Here is a 20,745-nt window from a genome sequence, read left to right on the forward strand (position 1 = left end):
TTGAGGAATTTATAAGGCAGATTACAGAAGATATCTTGAGCTAAACAAAAGTTACCAAGGTAACTTTTCTTAGTCAGAAATAGGGCTAAGGATCTGTAACCTGGATGGGCACCAGGACAAGGGAGAACCAGATAACTGAAGAAACAGAAGTTGTCTCTAGAAGCAGAGCAGGAAGGAGTACACCTATCCTATCGGTGGAGTGGAATCTTTCTCCCTGGAGGAAGCTGCTTCTAAGATACAGGCAGATAGATTCCAGTTCTTTTGCTATAGCATACCAAAAGTGATGACAGCTTACTTATAAAAATGTAAAAGAGACAATAATTTATTTTTCCTGGACATGGAAATGATATGATAGGAAGTGACATCGCAAAAGGAGTGATATTAAGTCATACATATAGAGATAAGCAAATCCCACCAGATAGAAAAGGGGAAACTAGTGTTGGGTATATGTTGTTTTGCCTGCACAGCATTTCATCTTCCTTCCTTCGACAACAGAACTCTGCTTTCAGAGAACCAACCCTTCTTCATTCCATGTTGTCCAGAGGGATTGTCAATTAAGGTTTCCTACTCTCCATCCCCTTTCCAAATCTATAGAGAACCTTTTAGGTATGTTAAGCAGGAGGTAAGGGACACAGAACAGTTTTACCTATTTAAAATATTTTCAGTATTTTCCTTTTCAATCCATCCTCATTCGCACAGTGATATTCTGACACATGGGTGGCAATCAAGGTGTCAGACACAGTTGGTGGTTAGCTGGCAGCAGTGCTGCAACAAGAGTTTAGTCATCTTTGAAGTCAGGGGAAGACAGTCCACACAAGGCTGCCCTCACTTCTGACACCAGTTGCAGGTTACGCAGTTCTCAAAACCACCCTCAGTTTTGATAATTTGCCTTAAAGATTCATAGAACTCATGGGAAGATATACTCACAATTATGGTTTATTACAGGTAAAGGATACAGACTCAAATTAGCCATGGAAGAAATGAACAGGAAGTACCAAATGTGGAGCATCCATTATCTTTTCCCAGAGGAGCCAAGACATTTTACCAGCATCGATGTGTAACAATATGCATGGAATAACACCACCCAGGGAAACCTGCTCAAGCCTCAGTGTTCAGAGTTTTTATTGGGGCATCATTAGGTAGGCATGATCGAGTGACTAGGTATTCACTTGGTTGATCTTAGTCTCCAGGTTGACTATACTGCATGACCCAAAGGCCCACCCTAAATTAAAATGTTGGTCTTTTGGGTATGACCAGCCCCACCCTAAACCACACTGTCAGACTATTCAGTAGTGACACAAGCAAAGAAAGACACTCTTATCAGACAAAATATTCCAAAGACTAATTAGAGATTACTTTCCAGAAACCAAGGGCATAGGTCAGACCCTTTTTTGGACCATGTTAAATTGTACATATCTACAAAGGCTTTGTCATTTCAAGGCTCACATGGGGAAGAATCCACTTCCCAAAGTCGCTCATGCGTTTGTCAGGATTCAGTTCTTTGTGGACTGTTGGACTGAGAGACACAGTTCCTCATTGGCTGTTGGCCAGCCTGACCTTCAGTTTTTGCTACATGATCCTTTCTAAAATGGCAGTTTACTTCTCAAAGTGAATAAGTCAAGAAGGCAAAAAGGAAAAAGTACCAGTGAGAGAGACAGTGCTAGCAAGATGGAACTCACAGTATTTTGTAACCTAACCATGGAAGTGATACTCCATCACTTTTTGTTTGACTCTCTTCCTTAATAACAAGTCAATAGGTTTAGCCCACACTCAGAAGACTTCACAACGGCGTGAATACAAGGTGGCAGAAATTATTAGGAGCCATGTTAGAAGCTGCCTACCACAGTAAGCTTAGGGAAAGAAGATAGGAGAGGGAGAGAGACTGATGATGAATCAAGTTCCTGGAGGTAGGAAATTTAATGAGAACACATGCAGGAGGGCAAGATGCTAAACATACAAAAAAAATGAATGAAGATTAATAATGAAATTTTCTTGGGTCTGATTGTTAAATTCTATGTGGTATATTACTTTAAATTGTTTATGACCCGGTGCTCAGCTGCATGAAAATTCATTTTAGTATATAGGAAAGTTGCTCCTTTTCAACTAATTAAACCTCCACCATCACTATGGAAGTAGTTGTTTTTAAATTGTGGTATCTGTACAGGGAGTAGCATTTGTAATGTTAGGAGTTCATTGCCTGTTGCACAAAATTAGTGTAATCAAATACTGTGGGTTGACAGAGAGTTAACTGAAGCTGAGTTGGGTACACACTCATGATAGATAGCTCTAGAGACAACCTAGTATTTTCAATATTAGGGCTAAAATCCAGAAATGAGCATAGCTATCTCAGTTTATCCTCAGTGATATCCAATTGTATAAAAAGATCATTAGACTTGTACTTAATATTGGTCAAATTTTACTAAAATGCCAAATCCAATTCTGGGCTTATAAGCAGTTATTATAAACAAGTGATCTTTGGTTTCATTTAAGGGATGAGAGAATAGTCTTAACACTTAAATAAGATTTCAATTAAAATGGTGATAAAATTTCTGAAATTCGGGGCTTTAATCTTTGTGATATATTACATTAAGTTGAATAAAAAGTTTACCTACTCAAAACATGACATTCATATTAAATTGTTTGACTTTCAGTCTGATAACATAATAATAGATTATTAAATTGGTGGTTTGGGAATACATTTACAAAAACAGCAAGTCAGAATGAGTTCATTAATATTATAACATTCAAGTTCTTTCTTTTTTCAAGACTTTTATTAAAATATAGCTAACATACAATATTATATTAGTCTCAGATGTACAGCATAGTTATTCAACATTTATATACCTAAAGAAGTGATCACCCATCTGACACTGCATGCTATCACAATATTATTGACTATATTCCCTATGCTGTACATTACATCCCCATGACTTATTTTTTTTTAAATTTTTTATTAGTGTCAGGTGTACAGTGCAGTGGTTAGGCATTTATATAATCTATGAAGTGATCCCCCCGATATGTCCAATACCATCTGACACGCTACATAGTCTTTACAACATTATTGATTATATTCCCCATACTGTGTTTCACATCCCCATGACTATTTTGTGACTACCAATTTGTACTTCCTAATCATTTCACCTTTCTCATCCCCCACCCCCTCCCACCTAGCCACCATCAGTTTGTTCTCTGTATCTTTGTGTCTATTTCTGTTTTATTTGCTTGTCTATTCTGTTCTTTAGATTCCACATATAAGTGAGATCGTATGGTATTGGTCTTTCTCAGTGTGATTTATTTCACTTAGTATAATACCCTCGGTCCATCCATGCTGTTGCAACAACATTCAAATTCTATCATATGTTCTCTCTTCCTGAGTGCTGTTGGAGAAAATCACAAAACTATGTGTACTGAACTCTTAATTTTTTATCACAAACGTCAAATAGTCATTCAACACTCCCAGACATTCCTACTACACTTCCCTAGTAAATACATTTTGTTCACCCATATGATCATGACACAACTTTTCTCTCCTCAGATCTCTAACAACCACTCTTTCCTCTCACTTTCAGTTGATATGTTGTAGAGAAAATAGATGAAATAAAACAAAAACTACCTCAACTTCCAACTACCCAGTTTGCAACTTAAGCTATATTTTATCTGCATAACTTTCACTCTTCGTGTTACTGAAAAACTGCCTTTGATCCTAGTGGCCAAAATGTCATCTTTGTAGTGAATACCATCCTCCTTTATCTTCTCAAGCCTTGCAGTCCTGCAATCCTTCCCCTTCTCTTCAGCATCACAAATTTTTACCTTTATAATTTATTTATATATATTTATTCCCTTTATGATTGCCATAACCTCAAACAAATGTTCTAACATTTCCTGTATTCAAAACATCAACTCTTGATCCCAACATCTCCCTCCTGCCCTAATTTTCTGCTTTAGATTCCTGGGTTGTTTCTATATTTGCTGACTCACCTCCCATTTTCAATGAAACCCTCTCCAATGTAACATTTGCCCCCTACTTCTCAACTGAAATGGCTTTTATCAACATCAGTAATGACCTACCTAGTGCCAAATTCAATGCTTAATTGGTTTTCTCTTATTATTCCACTTATCAGCATTTGATAAACACTATTCATTCTTTCATAAAACAGATTTGTGGTGTGATGTCTGTCATGAAAATCAAGAAATCTGTTTCATGAAAGCACTTGAATTTTCTCCCTAGAATTGAACTTACTACTCTAGCCCTTCTTTGCTGGCAATTCCCTGTTTAATGGTCCTGTGAATATTCAAAAGTTTTAATAGTTTTAGCTCTTACATTTAGGTCTATAATACATGTTGAGTTCGATTTTATAAATAGTGTTAAGTAAAGGTCAAACTTCCTTTTATGAGGTATCAATATCCAATTGTTCTAGCATCATTTGTTGAAAAGACTGTCTTTCCATCATTGAATTACCTTTGCCCCAAATCAATTGACCATATATGAATGGAGATCTATTCCTGGACTTTCTATTCTGTTCTATTGACTATGTCTACCCTTAGATCGATACCACTCTGTTTTGATTATAGTAGCTTTATAAAAAAATCATGAGATTAGGTACTGTGAATCTTCCAATGGTGTTCTTACTCAAAATTGTTTTGGTTATTCTAGGTCCTTTGTATTTCCATATAAATTTCTGAAAGCATTTGTGAATTTCTACAAAAGACCACTGGGATATTGATTGGCACTCCATTGAATTTCTGGATATATTTCAGAATAAATCTTAATAATATTGAGTCTACCAATTCATTATCACATTTTATCTTTCTATTTGAGTATCTTGAATTTTCTTCAGCAATATTCTGCAATTTTCAATATAAAAATTGTGCATACTTTGTTAAATTTATCTCTAAGTATTTTTGATGCCATTAAAATGGTATTGCCTTTAATTACAATTTTTAAATGTTCATAATTTATCTAGAACGATACAATTTATTTTTGTTTATTGACATTGTACCCTGCTACTTTGCAGAATTATTAGTAATAAAAACTGTTTTATAGATTTTTAAGGATTTTTTACGTAAATGATTATGTCATCTGAGAATAATGACAGTTTTACTTCATCCTTTGTAATCTATATGACTTTTATTTCTTTCTCATACCTACCTTTGCACTGGTTAGTTACCTCCAGTACAATGTTGAACAGAAGTAGGGAAGCAGTTATCTTTGCCTTATTCTCAATCTTAGGAATGAAGCATTCATTTTCATGATATTAATAGGTTTGTCACAATTGCCATTTATCAGATTAGGGAAATTTTCTTCTATTCCTAGTATGCCAAGAGTTTTTATCATGAAAGAAGGCGGAATTTTTTTCAAGTGGTTTTTTTCTGCATATTGATGATAATGTGTTTTTTCTTTTTTACAGTGTTGATATAATGAACTACCCTGACTGTGCTTTGAAACTAGAACCAACCTTGCATTCCCAAGATGAACCTGATTTTCTTAGTATAGGTCATCCTTTTTATCTATTGCTGAATTTTACTTGGTAAAATTTCTGCCTCTCTGTTTGCATCTGATATTGGATTGTAATTTTATTTTCCTGTCTTTGTCAAGTTTTGCTGGCCACATGAATGAGTTCTGAAGTATTCCGTCCTCTTCTATTTTCTGGAAGAGTTAGTATAGATTCGGTGTTATCCCTTCCTTAAATGTTTAGAGTTCAATAGTAAATCTATCTGGTCTTGTAGTTTCTTTTTTCTCTCTCAAATCAATACATGGCTTTTATTGCATTTAAAATATCACAAATAAGTCAGAGGAATCACTTAACATCTTGGTATTTATGTAGCTGGACAACTTAGATCCTACTCATCAGCCCGTTGAACTGTCCTTTATCAGAAACATAGATACCATCCAAAATTTTTCTGATATCCTTGTTTTTTAACTGTTGTGGCTTGTTGAATCAAAGCAGCTGAATTTAGTTCAATATCATTTCCTTCAAGAATTAACTCATCTTTCTGGGCTTGAGATACTAAATAAGCAACACCTTACCTTATCTGATCCCTGCGGATGTATTTTTCATCCAGGAAATTTCGGAGAACCATTCTCCTAAATAATGACATTGATGGGGAAGTGAGCTTACACAGCCCTTGTCTTGTAACGGAAACCCAGTGTAACATCCTTGATCATGTTCCATACATGACTACAGACAATTTGAACAGTAGCCAGTTCCTTTCTATTTCCCCACCATTTGTCAATCCGGAGCCTCTTCCTCTTCTTTCCAAGGAGATTGAGTTCTACAGTGATGTGATTGAAGTCCCTCCACCAGGTACCTCTGGGACCTGTCACAATAACTGTGTGAAGGGTCAGTAACTCTAAAGGGTCAGTGATGTCCACATTTTCTGGAATGTCCACTGTCTGATTGCTGAGAACGGTCTTCATCCTCACAGTAGATGCAGCAAAGGGAGCGGTGTTGGAGTTTCTTGTAAGAAGTGTGTGTGGCATGAGAAAGAAAGGTCTTTTAAACTAAAGATTAAAATTACTAAGATGGATATAGAGCTATTCAAGTTATCTTTTTCTTCTTTTGTGAGCTTTGGCAGTTGGTATCTTTCAAGGCATTTGTCCATTTCATCTATGTTTATTGACATAAAAATGTTCTTAATATCCTTTTAATGTGTGTAGAATCTGTAGCAATAACATCTCTAATTCCCAATACTGGTAATTTGCATCTTCTCTCTTTTTTTCTGGATCAGTCAGGCTAGAGGTTTTTTTAAATCAATTATATTGATCTTTTCAAAGAACTAACTTTTGATTTATTTCCTCTACTTTTCTTCTGTTTCATTCCATTCACTTCTACCCTATTATTTCCTTCATTTTGTGTGTTTTTGTTTTATTTATATTTATTTATTTTAGTTTCTTAAGATAGAAATGTAAATTATTGAATTGAGCTCTTTCTTCTTCTCTGTTAACAACTAACGTTGTAAAATTTAATGTTTTTATTTTCATTCAATTCAAAGTATTTTCTGATTTTCATAGTAACTTCTTCCTTGATCCAATTAGAAGTGTGTTACTTAATTTCCAGAGTTTTTTTTCAGATAGCTTTCTATTATACATTTCCAGTTTCATTCCATTGTGATCAGACAATATGCTTTGTATGATTTCAATCCTTTTAAAGTTAATGAATTATTATTTTTTATTGCTCAGATTATGATCTTTCTTAGTGAATGCTCCAGATGCACTTATTAAGAGTGTATTCTGCTATTGTTGAGTGACCTATAAATGTCAATTAGGTCATGCTGGTTGGTAGTGCTGTTCAGGTCTTCTGTACTAATTTTCTGTCTACTTGTTCTACCAATCACAGAAAGAGTGTCGAAGGCTCTAACTACCACTAATAATTTGAGTATTTCTCTTATAAATAATAGTATTTTTCACTTTATGTATATTGAAGCTCTGTAACTTGATAAGTACACATTTAGTATTGTTGTCTTCTTGATATAATTGGCCCTTCTGTCAGATTCACACCCTATTCTTCATTAGCCTGGACTCTAATCCAGGAGACTGAATTTTATAGATTATATTCTTGCCCTGTTTTTAGGTTGGTTTTGGCCAATGAGAGACACTGGGAGGACATTGGAGTGTGGAGGGAAAGAGGTTTGGATACTTAATCCTTTCAGCTCCTCCCTGCTGGGTTGCAGGTGGGCAGTGGCTATGTTCCTCCATGAAGCCACCATAGTTAGTTATCAGGTAGGTGGCTGTCTCCTACAGCAGTAAGTCTCCTTGGGCTCTGGTAATCCCTCTTTCCCTTACCCCTTAGGCCTAACAGTGATAATGACTCTGATTAGTTCACCTTTTTTTGTTTTCAGTTAATTCTGTCAACCACACCTTTGTATATGGCCCTTTCATTTAAACACCCTTCAATCATTTCTCTTGAGTATGCCATCTGTTACCTACTGGGAATTCTTACTGTTATAACGTGTGATAGTACTTGTTTAAATTACTTACAGAAAACTTATTTTGTTCTTCCTGTTCCACTCATTGGTTCAACCAAGTTTATCACTCAACATTAGGCCCTTGAAAAAGGAAAAAGGGTCTATTTTGATGTTTTCACTAGAGGAAGAATAATGGCTATACTGACCAAGTTCTTCAAAAGTCAGTGCCAGGGCCCAATATTCTTATACCTAGGCACTGTTTCCCAGGGATTGTTGTAGATAACACTATGTGTTACTGCTAGACTCCACCTGGAACATAAAGCAGCCGCAGTGGTCCCCAACACAGCATGGGATCTCATAGTACATCTGCTGAGCATTAACAGACATTGTCACCCTCGCAGCCCTAAGTTGCAGTCGGAATACAGATCACATTGTGTTTTTCCCCCATCTTATCCCATTTGTCAGAAAATATGGTTTCAACAGAGGAAAGAGTTAAGTTTCCTATATAGGAATTAAACGTAGGACAAACTATTGTGGAGGACCGTGCAACGGCAAATACTCAAATTATAGCAGCACATTTGATTGAGAAATTCTCAGGTTTTTCTTGAATCTAAAGACGGCGAGAAGCTGAAATGTGTTATCTCTGACAGCCTTAAAAATCTTCTAAGGAGACTTTCAAGAACACTTAAGAAAGATAAAAATGCTGCGAATGGACTATAGTTTTACAAAAGCGTCCAGGTTTAAACGACTTAAACCTGTCTGGATGTGTTGCATAAAAGTGGAGCAACAATTTTCATATCAGTGTTTTCTATTCACTGGATTCACCTCATTTTTGCACTTGCTCGGCTCACAATCCATAAACAGGCATCGTCAATCTCAACGAAAGAGTTGCAGATACTAGCGAGGGAAATGAAGGGCGAAGACGCGGCTGTCGGTGCAAACGAGACACCCGCCCTGGACTCGATCAGAGCTCCTTTTTCAGGCCCACAGAGGATAATCCCGTTTGTCCCTATGCTTCTCTCACCTCAGTTTCGTCACTTTCGTTGCCCACTGAGGCCCCGCCTTCCGGCCAAAGGCACCAATTAAAGCTAAAAAAAAAAAAAAAAAAGAAAGAAAGGAAAGGCGGACCGATGCGACACTGAATCCTTGGCTGGCGGACTCTCGCGAGAACTCACGAGTGCCGACCGTTCCCACGGAGACCTCGCGAGCGTACCTACGGGGGCGGGCTCCGCTGTGGCCCCGCCCTTCCTGAGCGCGGGTGCACAGTGGCGGGAATTTCACCTGTTTGGGATTTAGATCCCACGGACCACCGGCCTGTGATCGGGATCGCGGCGGGCGGATCTCGGAGGCTGAAAGTGTGAGTAAGTACGACGGGCACCGGTGCACAGGACACCGGCTCCCCTCGCCATTGGCCCGGTCCACGCGGGTGTCTGCCGTGTGCGGACCTAGCGAGACTTGCCCCCGGGCCGGGAGGAGTGGGGGTTGGCGCGGGCCCCCCCTGATCCTCACCCGGAGACTGCAAGGGAGCATTTGCACGACACTGGGGAAGCTGGCAGCGCGGTTTAGTAGCACAGAGGAGGGCGCAGGGCCAGGCGAGCTGTGGAGTTGAAGTCTCTGTCCTGCAAACATTTCTTGCCTCTTTACCCTGCCCTGCGCGGCAGGGTCCTAGCTACAGGGGATGTTAAGTTTCTGCTACATCCGATCGCGGGTGCGTTTTGCTTAGGTTCTGACAACCTTGATCTTGGGAGGTCGGTGGGAGAGAGTTATTGTGAATTTCACTTGTGTGTGTGTGTGTGTGTGTGCGCGCGTGTGTGTGTGTGTGTGTGTGTGTGTGTGTTGGGGAGGAGCGTTTTGGGAACTTTCTGAAGTCACCTCTGATTTCTCGGCCCGCACCACCTCCAGGAATCTCATCACGACTTCTTTGGAGCCCTTAATGATAATTATAATGAACCCCAGACATTTCAGAACATGAAGTAAAGAATGGATATCTGTTCCGCTGCGTCGACTTTCCTGACCGACAGCTTGGAACTGGAGCTGGGGACAGAATGGTGCAAACCCCCTTGCTTTTCTTGTGCTTTTGACAACAGAGGAGCAGGGAAACATTTTTCTGGAGAGTCCTACCTTTCCACTGGAGCCCTTAAGCGGTAAGTGAAAAATCGGAGACTTTGTTTTTCTCTCCTCAGAGTTTCCATCAGTTTGTTAGGGATGTTATTTAATTAAGATTAGAGTTAACTAAACTTTGATGTGCAAACCATGTGTTTGTAAATCGGCCTAGTATATCACACGGATACAAGCCATTAGTTCTGTTGTTGCTGTCCTGGTTAGAGCTTACCTGAAAGATTTTTGGATATGAAGAACAACTTGCTTGCTCTGCCAGATGTTCTCTTACCTCACTGCTGCCTCAGCTTTGGGTTAGGGAGGTGGGTACTGATTTGTTCAGTAATCGTTAAGTAAAACATACACATTTTTTGTTGCCCCAGTTTCTTCTGATACTATGTGTCTGTATACAGAGTGGTCTTAATAGACTTATTTTAAAAAAGCTTTCTAATAAATACCAGATTGTATAAGTTCACAGGAATATTATTCTTTAAAAGTTTTGCCTTGGGCGGTTGTGCTGTTATTGAAATATTTTGGGAATACCTGCTGAGGCAATTTTGGTCAGAAAGGAAATCATTTTTGTTGGTTTTACAGTTGTCCCTTGTTTGAGACCTTAAAAGAGATTACTCATTTTGATTGTTATTCTCCAGACATGGTTCAATAACTTTTAGCTGTTTTAAAAATTAAATGCCTCCTCAAAGGATGAAATTCTACGACTGAAGGACCATTAAACACAGGCGAAAGTGTGTTCCCTATACTCCACGCTTTTTACACATAAATTACATTGTTCTTGAGGCTGAATTTTTAATACAGTCTAGCTGTAGTGTTCCTGAATATGTAAGGTACAAAGGTATATCGTTTGTGACTTTAGAATCTCATTGCTAGCATGTCATGTATAATACAGGCTCATATAATGTCAAAAATGACATGCTATTAGTAATGAGATTTAGCATACTTTTCGTGAGATTAAATCACTTTTCATTTCAGATTAATTTTGAATCTTGATCCTTTACCAACTAATTTTGAAGAGGATACTGTGGAAATATTTGGCATTCAGTGGGTTACTGAAACAGCATTAGTGAATTCATCTAGAGTGCTATTTCATTTATTCAGGTATGTTTCGTTTTATTTTTAAATATCCAAAAATACATTAAGAATGTATATATGCTACATTTAAATGAAAATGGAAAGGTAGATGAGGGATTTCTCCTCCCACCCTCATCCCATAAGACCCTATGTGTCATTGTATCTGTGCCATGTTCTATGTTTTATTGAGAGAACAGGCTAAGTGAATGATTCTCTAATTCTGAACATTACAGAATGAGTTGAGTCTTTATCTAGGACACAGGTCATGAATATGGGTCAATCTTTAAGTAGTTGAAAGGCAGCTAGGAAGAATGGAAAGTGGAATTAAGGAATTAGTTCTCAGGAATTAAGTTGGAACATTATAAATATAACTTTGCCTGATAACTCTAGTTGACATCGTTCGTTTTTGAACTCCTACTGTAACTATGATACAACTTAAAATTTCATTATGCAACTGTTAACCTAGGATATGTTATATAAGTATCTTAAACTTCTTGAAAATTTAAACAGTATCTAATTGATAATGAAATCTATGATATTTGATATCATTTCTTAGATATATGCAGCTTTTAATAAAAGATATTTTTGGAAGGTCAGAAAAGGCATATTTTAGCTTTTCTTAAAGTTATCTTGCCTAAAGCTGACCCTGTAATAAACATTCATGAAGTATTAAATGTCACTCACAAATAGGACACATTGAAGCTAATAGATTTGGAAACATCTGTTTAATTTTACATGCTTTGAACTCTTCTAAAATTAACTCTCACATACATTTTTTAAATTAGGCAACAACTGTACAACTTGGAAACTTTATTACAGGCCAGCTGTGATTTTGGTAAGTTGTGTGTTTAAAGGCAAAGTATAGTGAATCACACATGGGTCTACGTTGATAATTGGGATATCATACTAACATGGTGGCAGTGTTAGGTCAGAAGTTCAGGATGAAGTATATTTAGTGTTCAGACAAAGTATGACACTGGAAGTTTGTTGTAGCTAAGGTTTATAATATTTTTTCAAATCTGTAGGTAAAGTTGATTTAAGGCTAAACATCTGTTAGTAATTTGCTTTGGGGATGGGGAGTAGGACGGAGAACTCATAAGAGAACTATACCAGACCTTGTGCTGTCTTGTTCTTCTTTTCTGCTTTCTGTCTGTTTTTGACACTTAATGAATTACTGATCTTGTGGGGACTTGGTATAGTTAAGGTTGTGAAGGGAATTGAGGGGCAGTGGGTTTTAGTGCAGGCCAGCTGCTTCGCCTCTCTGGCAGTTTAGGTGCACTTTGTATTTAGAATCATGGCTCTGTGATGATCCGGTTCCAACCCTAGCTAATTGTGGGTCTCATATCGGGTAATAGTTCCCACCTCATTGAATTTGTGTGAGAATTAAATGACATGATGCATGTTTAAGTGCTTGTCCTAGTATCTTATTAGTGATGTCCAGCAGCTAAAGATTGGCAGGAACACACCTTTGGTTAAGGAAAGGTTTAGTGGCTTACTGAAACAAGGGGAAATACATCATGAGGAGCAGGTGGGGTGTCTCAATAGAGGAAGTAGAGAGGGGCTTGTGCCAGCTGATTTTGGGTAGAGTTTAAGGGTGTTAGTACTTTGTTCTGGATTAGATAAGTAAAGGAGCACTTGGATGATTATGTTAATTTTTATATAGGAGGTAGGACAAACAAAGGGAGGCTATGGAGTGTTGTAACTATAATGCAATAGTCATGTTAGCTAGAACAGGGGAATGTTTTTGTATTTTGTTTTTGTGTGATTGCCCAATGCTTTGTTTCTGTGTTCAGACATGATTACAGAGAGGTTTTCTTTTTGTCTTGTTTTACCATAGTCCTGGAGTCGCCCTATCTGATAATTTTTTTTATTATTTTATTGAAGTATTGTTGACATCTGATATTATATTAGTTTCAGATGTACAATATAATGATTTGACGTTTATATACCTTATATACAAAGTAATCACTACGGTAAGTCTAGTAACCATCTATTACCACACAAAGTTAGTATGATATTATTGACTGTATGCCTTAGGCCGTACATTACATCCCCATGACTTAAGTATTTTAGAGCTGGAAGTTTGTACCTCTTAATCCCCTTCACCTTGTCTACTCATGTCCCTACCTGCTTCCTCTCTGGCATCTATCAGTTTGTTCTCTGTATCTCTGAGTCTGTTTCTTTTTGTTTTGTTTTGTTTTGATTCCACATAAGTGAAATCATAATTTGTCTTTCTCCGTGTGACTTATTTCACTTAGCACAATACCCTCTAAGTCCATCCATGTTGTCACAAATGGCAAGATTTCATTCTGTCTTTATGGCTCAGTAATATTCCATTGTGTTTGGTGGTGCTGATGATGGGGGGGGGTGTATCACATCTTTATCCATTCATTTGTTGGTGGACACTTAAGTTGCTTCCATATCTTGGCTATTGTAAATAACGCTGCAATGAGCATAAGCGGGCTTATATCTTTTCGAATCAGTGTCTTCATTTTCTTCAGATAAATACCCAGCAGTAGAATTGCTGGGTTGCATGGTAGTCCTATCTTAATTTTTGAGGGAACCTCCATACTATTTTCCATAGTGACTGTACCAATTTACATTTCCCCCAACAGTGCACAGGGTTCCCTTTTCTCCACATCCTCGCCAACACTTGTTATTTACTGACTTTTTGATAATAGCCATTCTGACAGGTGGGAGGTTAGTCTGATTACTTTTGATATTTTATGAAAATTGTTTAATTACAATAGGGAACTTTATAGCCTAACTGTTTGCTATCAACTTTCAGGGCTGTTTTATTTGTTTTATTTTCTCAGTAAATGTTGAGTATTATTGTGTCATTATCACCTGAATCCATGCTTCATGCCAGGTACTCTGTAAGGTGCTGAAAAAGCAAGTGGAAAAGTATGCTGCTGAAGAGCTTGCAGTTGAGTAGGACAGATAGACATGCAAGCATAGGTCAACATGATACATAGAAAACTATAGGGACAGCGATATGTTCAAGCTGTTACGAGAGCCAAGGGCTTCATCTGTTTATATGTCCCTCATTGAGTGATGCCAGATCTGAGTCTTCAAGGATGAGGAGAACTTAGCTAGGGAACAGATTTGGGAAAGTTTTGGGGACAGGAAGAGTCCCAGGTAGAAACAACTGTATAGACAAAGACATTGCAGTTGCAGTCACGGTTGTCTTTGTAAACCATGCCAAAGAGTGAGAATTACATTTTGAAACCCTGGGGAAGGCTCTAAAAGATTATAGACACAGCAAAAATAATACTATACAAGGTGACTTAATTAAATTGGGTTTGAGGAAGGTATTTATTATGCAAGGTTATTCCTTGAAATTATTCCATTGCCTGAAAACAGTACAATGAACTATTTGTTGAAATGGTTATTTGTTACACTGACATTTTGGCTGTTTTTGTTGATTAAAAAAAAACTTAAGGTTAGATTTGTTGGACAGGTTAGCAGGATTAAAGACCATCCCTGTCATGCAGCTGTCAGGGTTTGTTAATAAATTCACATGGCTTTGCCTTGGCCCTCAGCCCTCCCCAGAAAGCCCTCCTGTTGGGTCATTTACTGATGTGCATATGGTTCTTGTTCTCTTGTTCATTATACTACCCAGATGTTTTCCAGCTGAGGCAGAATTACATACACAATAATGTATGTTTTGCTGATACTTGTTCTTCAATATAGTTATTGGTGTTATTTCAGATATAGTAGGTTTTCAGATATTGTATATATTTTTTTTGTCTGTAGACATTTCGTTTGGATTTTTTTTTTTTAATGTCTTCTATTTCTGTCCTCATGCTTTTTTAAAAATCCATCTTGAACATATAGAGTATACATACAATTGCTGGTTTTAACTCTGTTGACTGTAGTCTTTCATCATTGTTATTTCTGTTTGTATTGATTGATTTTTCTCCTAGTTCTGTGTTACAATTTTCTGGTTCTTTGAAAATCCAGTACATTTTTTATTGTGTGATGGACATTATAGATTTCACATTGCTGCTTTCTGGATTTTCTTGTATTTCTCTAACTAGTGTTAAATTTTGTTCAGGCTCGCTGTTGAGTACTTGTAATCCATTGAATCTTTTTGAGTCTTGTTTTAAATTTTGTTAGGACTTTAAAAAAAGTAGCCTTTAGTCTGATGTTAATTTAGTTCCAGTCAGATTTCTGAGGATTCTTTCTGGTATATTATTTTATTTTCATTCTTATGGGTGGGAACTTGAACTGTTCCCTGACCTGTGTAAGCTTTGTAGGGAATTGTTTTTCGGTGTTTTCCCTTGGTTTTCGGTTATTTTTTCTCATGCTTGAATAGCCAGAGACTCAAAGGGTACCCTCTATATGTTTCCAGAGCTCTTTTTTATGTAGCTTTTTTCTTCTTTGATACTTTTGCTCTGTAAATTTAAACCTGCCTAAACTCAGATCTCACGTCTCCTCAACTCAGTGATTTAGACTCTATTTGAGACTCTCCGTGTGCTGCAGCCTGGAAACTGTCTCTAGGTGGGAACCTGGTGTAGTCTTAGGAATTATCTTCTCTCTAGGATAGCAGTCTTGCATAGCCTGTGCCCAGTGGCTGAAAACCCTTTTATTTTTTTTTAAATGTTGTTTTTCTGGTTTTCTAGTTTAAGATGGGTAAATATGATTCCTTGTACTCCATCTTGGTTGGATGCAGGAGTTCACAGCAGTTGTTCTTAAGACAGTATTGCCTGTGTGGGCTGAGAATTATGAAACTGAGGGATGATATGAATTTTGTAGGTGAAATATAATTAAGTTATAAAAATGCACTGCAATGTTGAATATATAGATTTTTGTACAATATCTTGACTCTTATATGCTCCTGTTGGTTTTGCCAAAGCAGTGGCAGTGTTTGCCCGTGAATTCAAAATTAGAAATAAGTTTTGCTTTATGTTTAATATGGATGAGAATTTGTTGTCTATCATTCTCATCCTCTTTTCTCTTTTGTTTGGTGATTGTCTTTTATTTATTTGTTGTATAGTGATTATCAGTGTTTTGTATATAGTAACCACCCAGATAATTTTTGCTGATGTTAATGTTGAAGTCAGGGAAAGATGGCATGGGATGACGTTGGGAGAAAGACAGGCACTATTACTATTTCATTTGGGGCAATATAGGTCATTATAAGGAGTTCTGATTTCATTCTGAATACAGTAGGTACATTTCATAGGTTTTGATTTAGGACGACTAGGAACTGATATACATTTAAAGTAGATTTTGTACTTGGATGACAGAGAGGCAAAGGAGGATGTGGGGAAACCTGTTAGAAGCCCTGTTGTAGTAAATCCTATAATCTTAATAGGACTCTGATGGATTAGATATAATTTGAAGGCAGTGGAAGGCGCAAGCATGACATGTTGGCACCAGCTGTAATGAGTGCAGAAAACATGGGCAGTGTGACAAGGTTTTGGAAGAAATCAAGGATGTATTATTTGCACTGTCTGTGTATTCCAAGTACAGCTAGATGCTAGGCAGTTTGACTTGCAAGGTCTGGAGTGCATAGGAGAGGTCTGGGATATAGGTAAGCCTTCTCAAGTCATCATTTTGAAATAAAGGAAGTGATGGGATTATACATGTAGGAAGAGCTGTATGGAGAGGAGAGGACTCAGGATTGAGTCCTGAAGAGCCCTCATATACTTAGTAGGCTTGAGGAGGAGAAAGGATATGCGGGGAGGAAGAAAGAAGACTGGCAACATGTGGTGTCTGTGAAGCCAGGAATAGCCGGTGCTACTGCAAGGGCAGGTTACTGGAGGACGGGTAGGATCCATCAGATGGGTTTCACTGGTGACTTTAATAAGAGCAGTTTTGTGTGTGTGGGGGGGGGGGAGGAGTGGCGAGAACCATATAGGAGTCAATAGAAAAAATTAGGAGATAGAGAATTGCTGCTTGTATGGCTTACGGAAATTTTTTGTCACTACCTACTAATTAATTACTTGGTTTCAGGGAAGATATCAACCCTACATTGCAAAGCAGACGATATCAGGCAGCAGTGCGTAACATTTCTTCATTATGTTAAAGTTTTCATCTTCAGGTAGGACATCAGATGAGGGTTTTGATTACTGCATGAATTTCTAAGTGCATATTCATCCAGACTCTGGTTGTTTATTGTATCTAATCATGTTTTAGGTACCTGAAAGTACAGAATGCTGAGAGTCATGTTCCCATTCATCCCTATGAGGTTTTGGAGGCTCAGCTTCCCTCAATGTTGGTTGATGAGCTGCATGGATTACTCTTGTATGTTGGACATCTCTCTGAACTGCGCAGTATTAATCCAGGAGCATATGAAAATCAAAACCAGATTAAGGTTTGACTTACTTAATTTTTAAATTATCAGTTTTCTTTCTCCCCACACAGAAGATTCACTCAAGAATGAAGAAATTAGTCAAGAGTGCAGCTCTGGAACTAGACTGCCTGAGTTGAAATTCTGGCTCGTCCTTTTATTAATTATGTGCCAGTGGGCAAGTGACATTTCTTGCCTCAGTCTCATTGTCTGTATAATTGGTGCTGCTACGTAGAATTATTGGGAGAATTAAATAAATTAAAATGAGTAAAGTGCTTAGAACATAGTATATACTGAATGGGAGATAGTTATTCTTTGTTCTAATTTATAACAGTGCATTGTTTAAAAGTTTCAAAGCAAATAAAATGACATTGATTTTCTAAAGTTTGTATCATCTTTTCCATTGATAAAGGTTTGGGAAAACCCTAGTTTTTATTATAGTAAGATTCAAGAAGTTACCTTTTCAAAACCACATCATTTTGTCTAACCTGACTTTTTGAAATACGATTAAGATCATTTTGACAAATGCCCTTTTTTTCTACTTGTAATAATCATTCCCTCTGAAGTTTATATTTTTTAAAGTTATGTTGTTAGTATGACGCAGTTTACAGATGTAATTAACAAATTCTCCATGTGATTTTATGTGGGTGACAAATTATACTTCTCCATGGATTCCCGGGATTCTCAGCCTTTCCATTCTATTCAACTTCACCAATTTAAATAACATTCAGTTTTTAGGAACACATCTTTGTCAAAATGTACAATTAAAGGTTTACATATTTTTATGAAAGGGAACAAGAGCAAAAAAATTCACTTTTTATCAGGTATCAATGTATCTACAAATAGAAGTAAATATAATTCCAACTTAATTTACAGGTTTGTATGTCTAATGCATAGAAAGCAAATAGATAATTGCTTTTAATCATGTCATTTAGTAAAGATTCGTGGGTAGATTGTGGGAGAGGCATATTTTTCCTTTTAGTCTCTATAAATTGGAGTCATTTTTGTTTTCTGCATATCATCAAGTGGTTAACAAATAAAAATTAATAATTTATCTAGGAGCAGAAATAAAGAATATGTGCAAGGGTCCTCAAACTAGATTTTGCCTTTCATGGGCTTTTTAATTAGGCAGACTTTAAAAAATAGGTTGTTTGAAGATCAGAAGACTGAGTTTTTAAAGCAGGGGAATGTAGTCTTCAATACATAAACAGCAACAGAAAAATCATACACTAAAATTCTTTTCTAAAACAACAACAAAAAAAGCCTTATAAAACATAAAGCATCTTTCAAGACTTTATGTATTTCTTGTACTTTACCAATCATATATGAAAAGTATTGATTTAATTGATATTTTCAGTTAAGCATCTGTCTTTTATTATTTTTGGGGAACTTTTTTATTAGAGATATTATTTGTTGGGTATTGTGTATTTCAAATATTTTCATCTATTTCAGCAGTTAAGCTGACTTGCTAGGTAGATTTTTTATATAGTTGTATTTGTAAGTTTTTTCTTTTATATCATCTCTATACTGCTGTTAAAAACATAGTTCTTTATATTTATTTCTTACCCTTTTTAAAAAAATATGCTGTGAGGTGGGAAATCTAACTTTAGTTTCTTGTAAATGAAAAAGTTAATGATTCTGCCTTTTACTGAATGACCCACGCTTTCCCTACTGATTTGAAATACCATGTTTATTCATTTCTCTCTTCCTTATTTTTGCTGTTCTTGATTATCTGTTCTTCAGCCAATACTGTTTCATTAGTGTAGCATTTTTTCCCCCCATTTTTGATAAGGCAAATTCCTTCTCCGTTTTCTTCCTAGTTGTCTTAATAGAACATTTGTATTATTGTATTTATTTTTATAGTGATACTAAATGTTGACTGGAAGAAGGTTATTGATAAAGTTTCTTAATGGGCATGACAATAGTGTCTACATGATTGTTCAAAGTTCTCTTAAAATACATTATAGGTATGTATTACGTTTAAAAACATATTTCTTAACTAAAATACAAAATCATGAAAATAACGTGTTTTTAGAATTCTTTTACTGCCTTTCAGCTGTGGTAGAATCAGAGGTTGCTTGCAAGGGACCTTAACTAGACTATTCAGCAGCCCCAAAGTGGTCTGTCTTAAACCCTTAGATGAAAATATATCCTGCCTTCAAAGGTCTCCAGTGAAATAATATTCTAATGAATAAAACAAAGGTTTGCCCTGAGCTTTTGAACAGTGATAGGTTAATTGGTTCTTTATCCTTCTGCTTATGGAGGAGTGTTGTGTGTGATATGCTATCAAATACATTGTATAGTATTATGAATTCTCAGTCACAGTTGATAATGTCATTCACAGCTTTTTCCACCATCATGGCATTTATTACATCTCCACTTAGATATCCACTGGCTGGTGCTAGAGATTCTTCAGATGCTTGGTGAAAAATTTAGTAAGTTTATGGATTTATAATTTATGTCCTTTTTCTAATGTAAACTTTTTAGTGTTTTTAAATTTTCATAAGTAGTAAGTGTTTCCGTTTTTTTTTGTTTTTTTTTTTAAATCAAATAGTAACCAAAGTAAAAAGTGAAAATCTTACCCATTTATTCCAAAGGTAACTACTGGGAACAGTTTGGTCTGTTTACCTTTCTATACTTACTGTCTATTAGTATACGTATATAGAAATTCACAGATAGGATTTTTAGTTTTGTTTCTAACCACAAATGGTATCATTGTTGTGTTTAGTGTTTCATTGAAAAGTTTTTTAGAGATCTATTCATGTTAGTACATATAGTTTTAACTTTATTTAAGGGCTGGATGCAATGGATCTATCAGAATTAGCCAAGTCTAATTTTTAATATTTCAGTTATTTCCCTTTTTTGGTATTACAATAGTATTTCACTGAATTTCTTGTGTATGTATATACATGGTTGATATTTGCACACGTTGTGCTACAGAATAGATTCTTTGGCGTGGCACATTGAAGTTTTAATACTGTATATGCTCTCTGTACACAAAGTTTCTCTAATTTGTATACATTAACTATGAGCACGCTTCTGCCTCATACTCTTGCCAGTAGTGGACATTATCAATTATTTTTATGTTTTGCCAACTAATGCATGAAAAGTAATATTGAATCCCTCTTTTCGCAATTTTCTGATTACCAGTAAAGTTGAAATTTTTTACATAATTTCATTGTCTTTTTATATTTTCTTTATTAATTACTTGTCCATAGTCTTTTGCAAAGTTTTGTTTTTTTTTTAAATTAGCTTATTATGGATAGTAATCCTTTATTTTATATGTTACCTATTTATTTCTTGGTCTTGCTCTTGGCGTCTTTAGGTTCCCTTATCAATTTAGCAATATTCTGGAAATA

The 20,745-nt window shown here is 36.4% G+C and overlaps 1 protein-coding gene and 1 pseudogene across 3 annotated transcripts in view; one reads left to right on the top strand and one right to left on the bottom strand.

Moving 5' to 3' along the window:
- Positions 1 to 5,871: 5,871 nt before the first annotated feature.
- Positions 5,872 to 6,418, bottom strand: LOC148758784 (large ribosomal subunit protein uL6 pseudogene; annotated as a pseudogene).
- A 2,719-nt stretch (positions 6,419 to 9,137) lies between these two features.
- Positions 9,138 to 20,745, top strand: part of MMS22L (MMS22 like, DNA repair protein) — a 115,032-nt gene continuing 103,424 nt past the window's right edge. The window contains exons 1-7 of one of the 3 annotated variants that reach the window (XM_019743388.3): positions 9,138 to 9,262; positions 9,808 to 10,049; positions 10,990 to 11,115; positions 11,874 to 11,923; positions 17,050 to 17,137; positions 17,233 to 17,410; positions 19,731 to 19,821. In XM_019743388.3, the coding sequence (XP_019598947.3) occupies positions 9,886 to 10,049; positions 10,990 to 11,115; positions 11,874 to 11,923; positions 17,050 to 17,137; positions 17,233 to 17,410; positions 19,731 to 19,821 (697 nt within the window). In that variant the 5' untranslated portion in view covers positions 9,138 to 9,262; positions 9,808 to 9,885. Of the gene's footprint in view, positions 9,271 to 9,807; positions 10,050 to 10,989; positions 11,116 to 11,873; positions 11,924 to 17,049; positions 17,138 to 17,232; positions 17,411 to 19,730; positions 19,822 to 20,745 lie in introns of all 3 variants that reach the window. The other 2 variants (XM_074333325.2, XM_074333326.2) reach the window with 2 other exon arrangements.

This window comes from Rhinolophus sinicus, chromosome 2 (assembly GCF_057876585.1).
Source record: "Rhinolophus sinicus isolate RSI-liver-muscle chromosome 2, RSI-T2T, whole genome shotgun sequence".
NCBI lineage: Eukaryota > Metazoa > Chordata > Mammalia > Chiroptera > Rhinolophidae > Rhinolophus > Rhinolophus sinicus.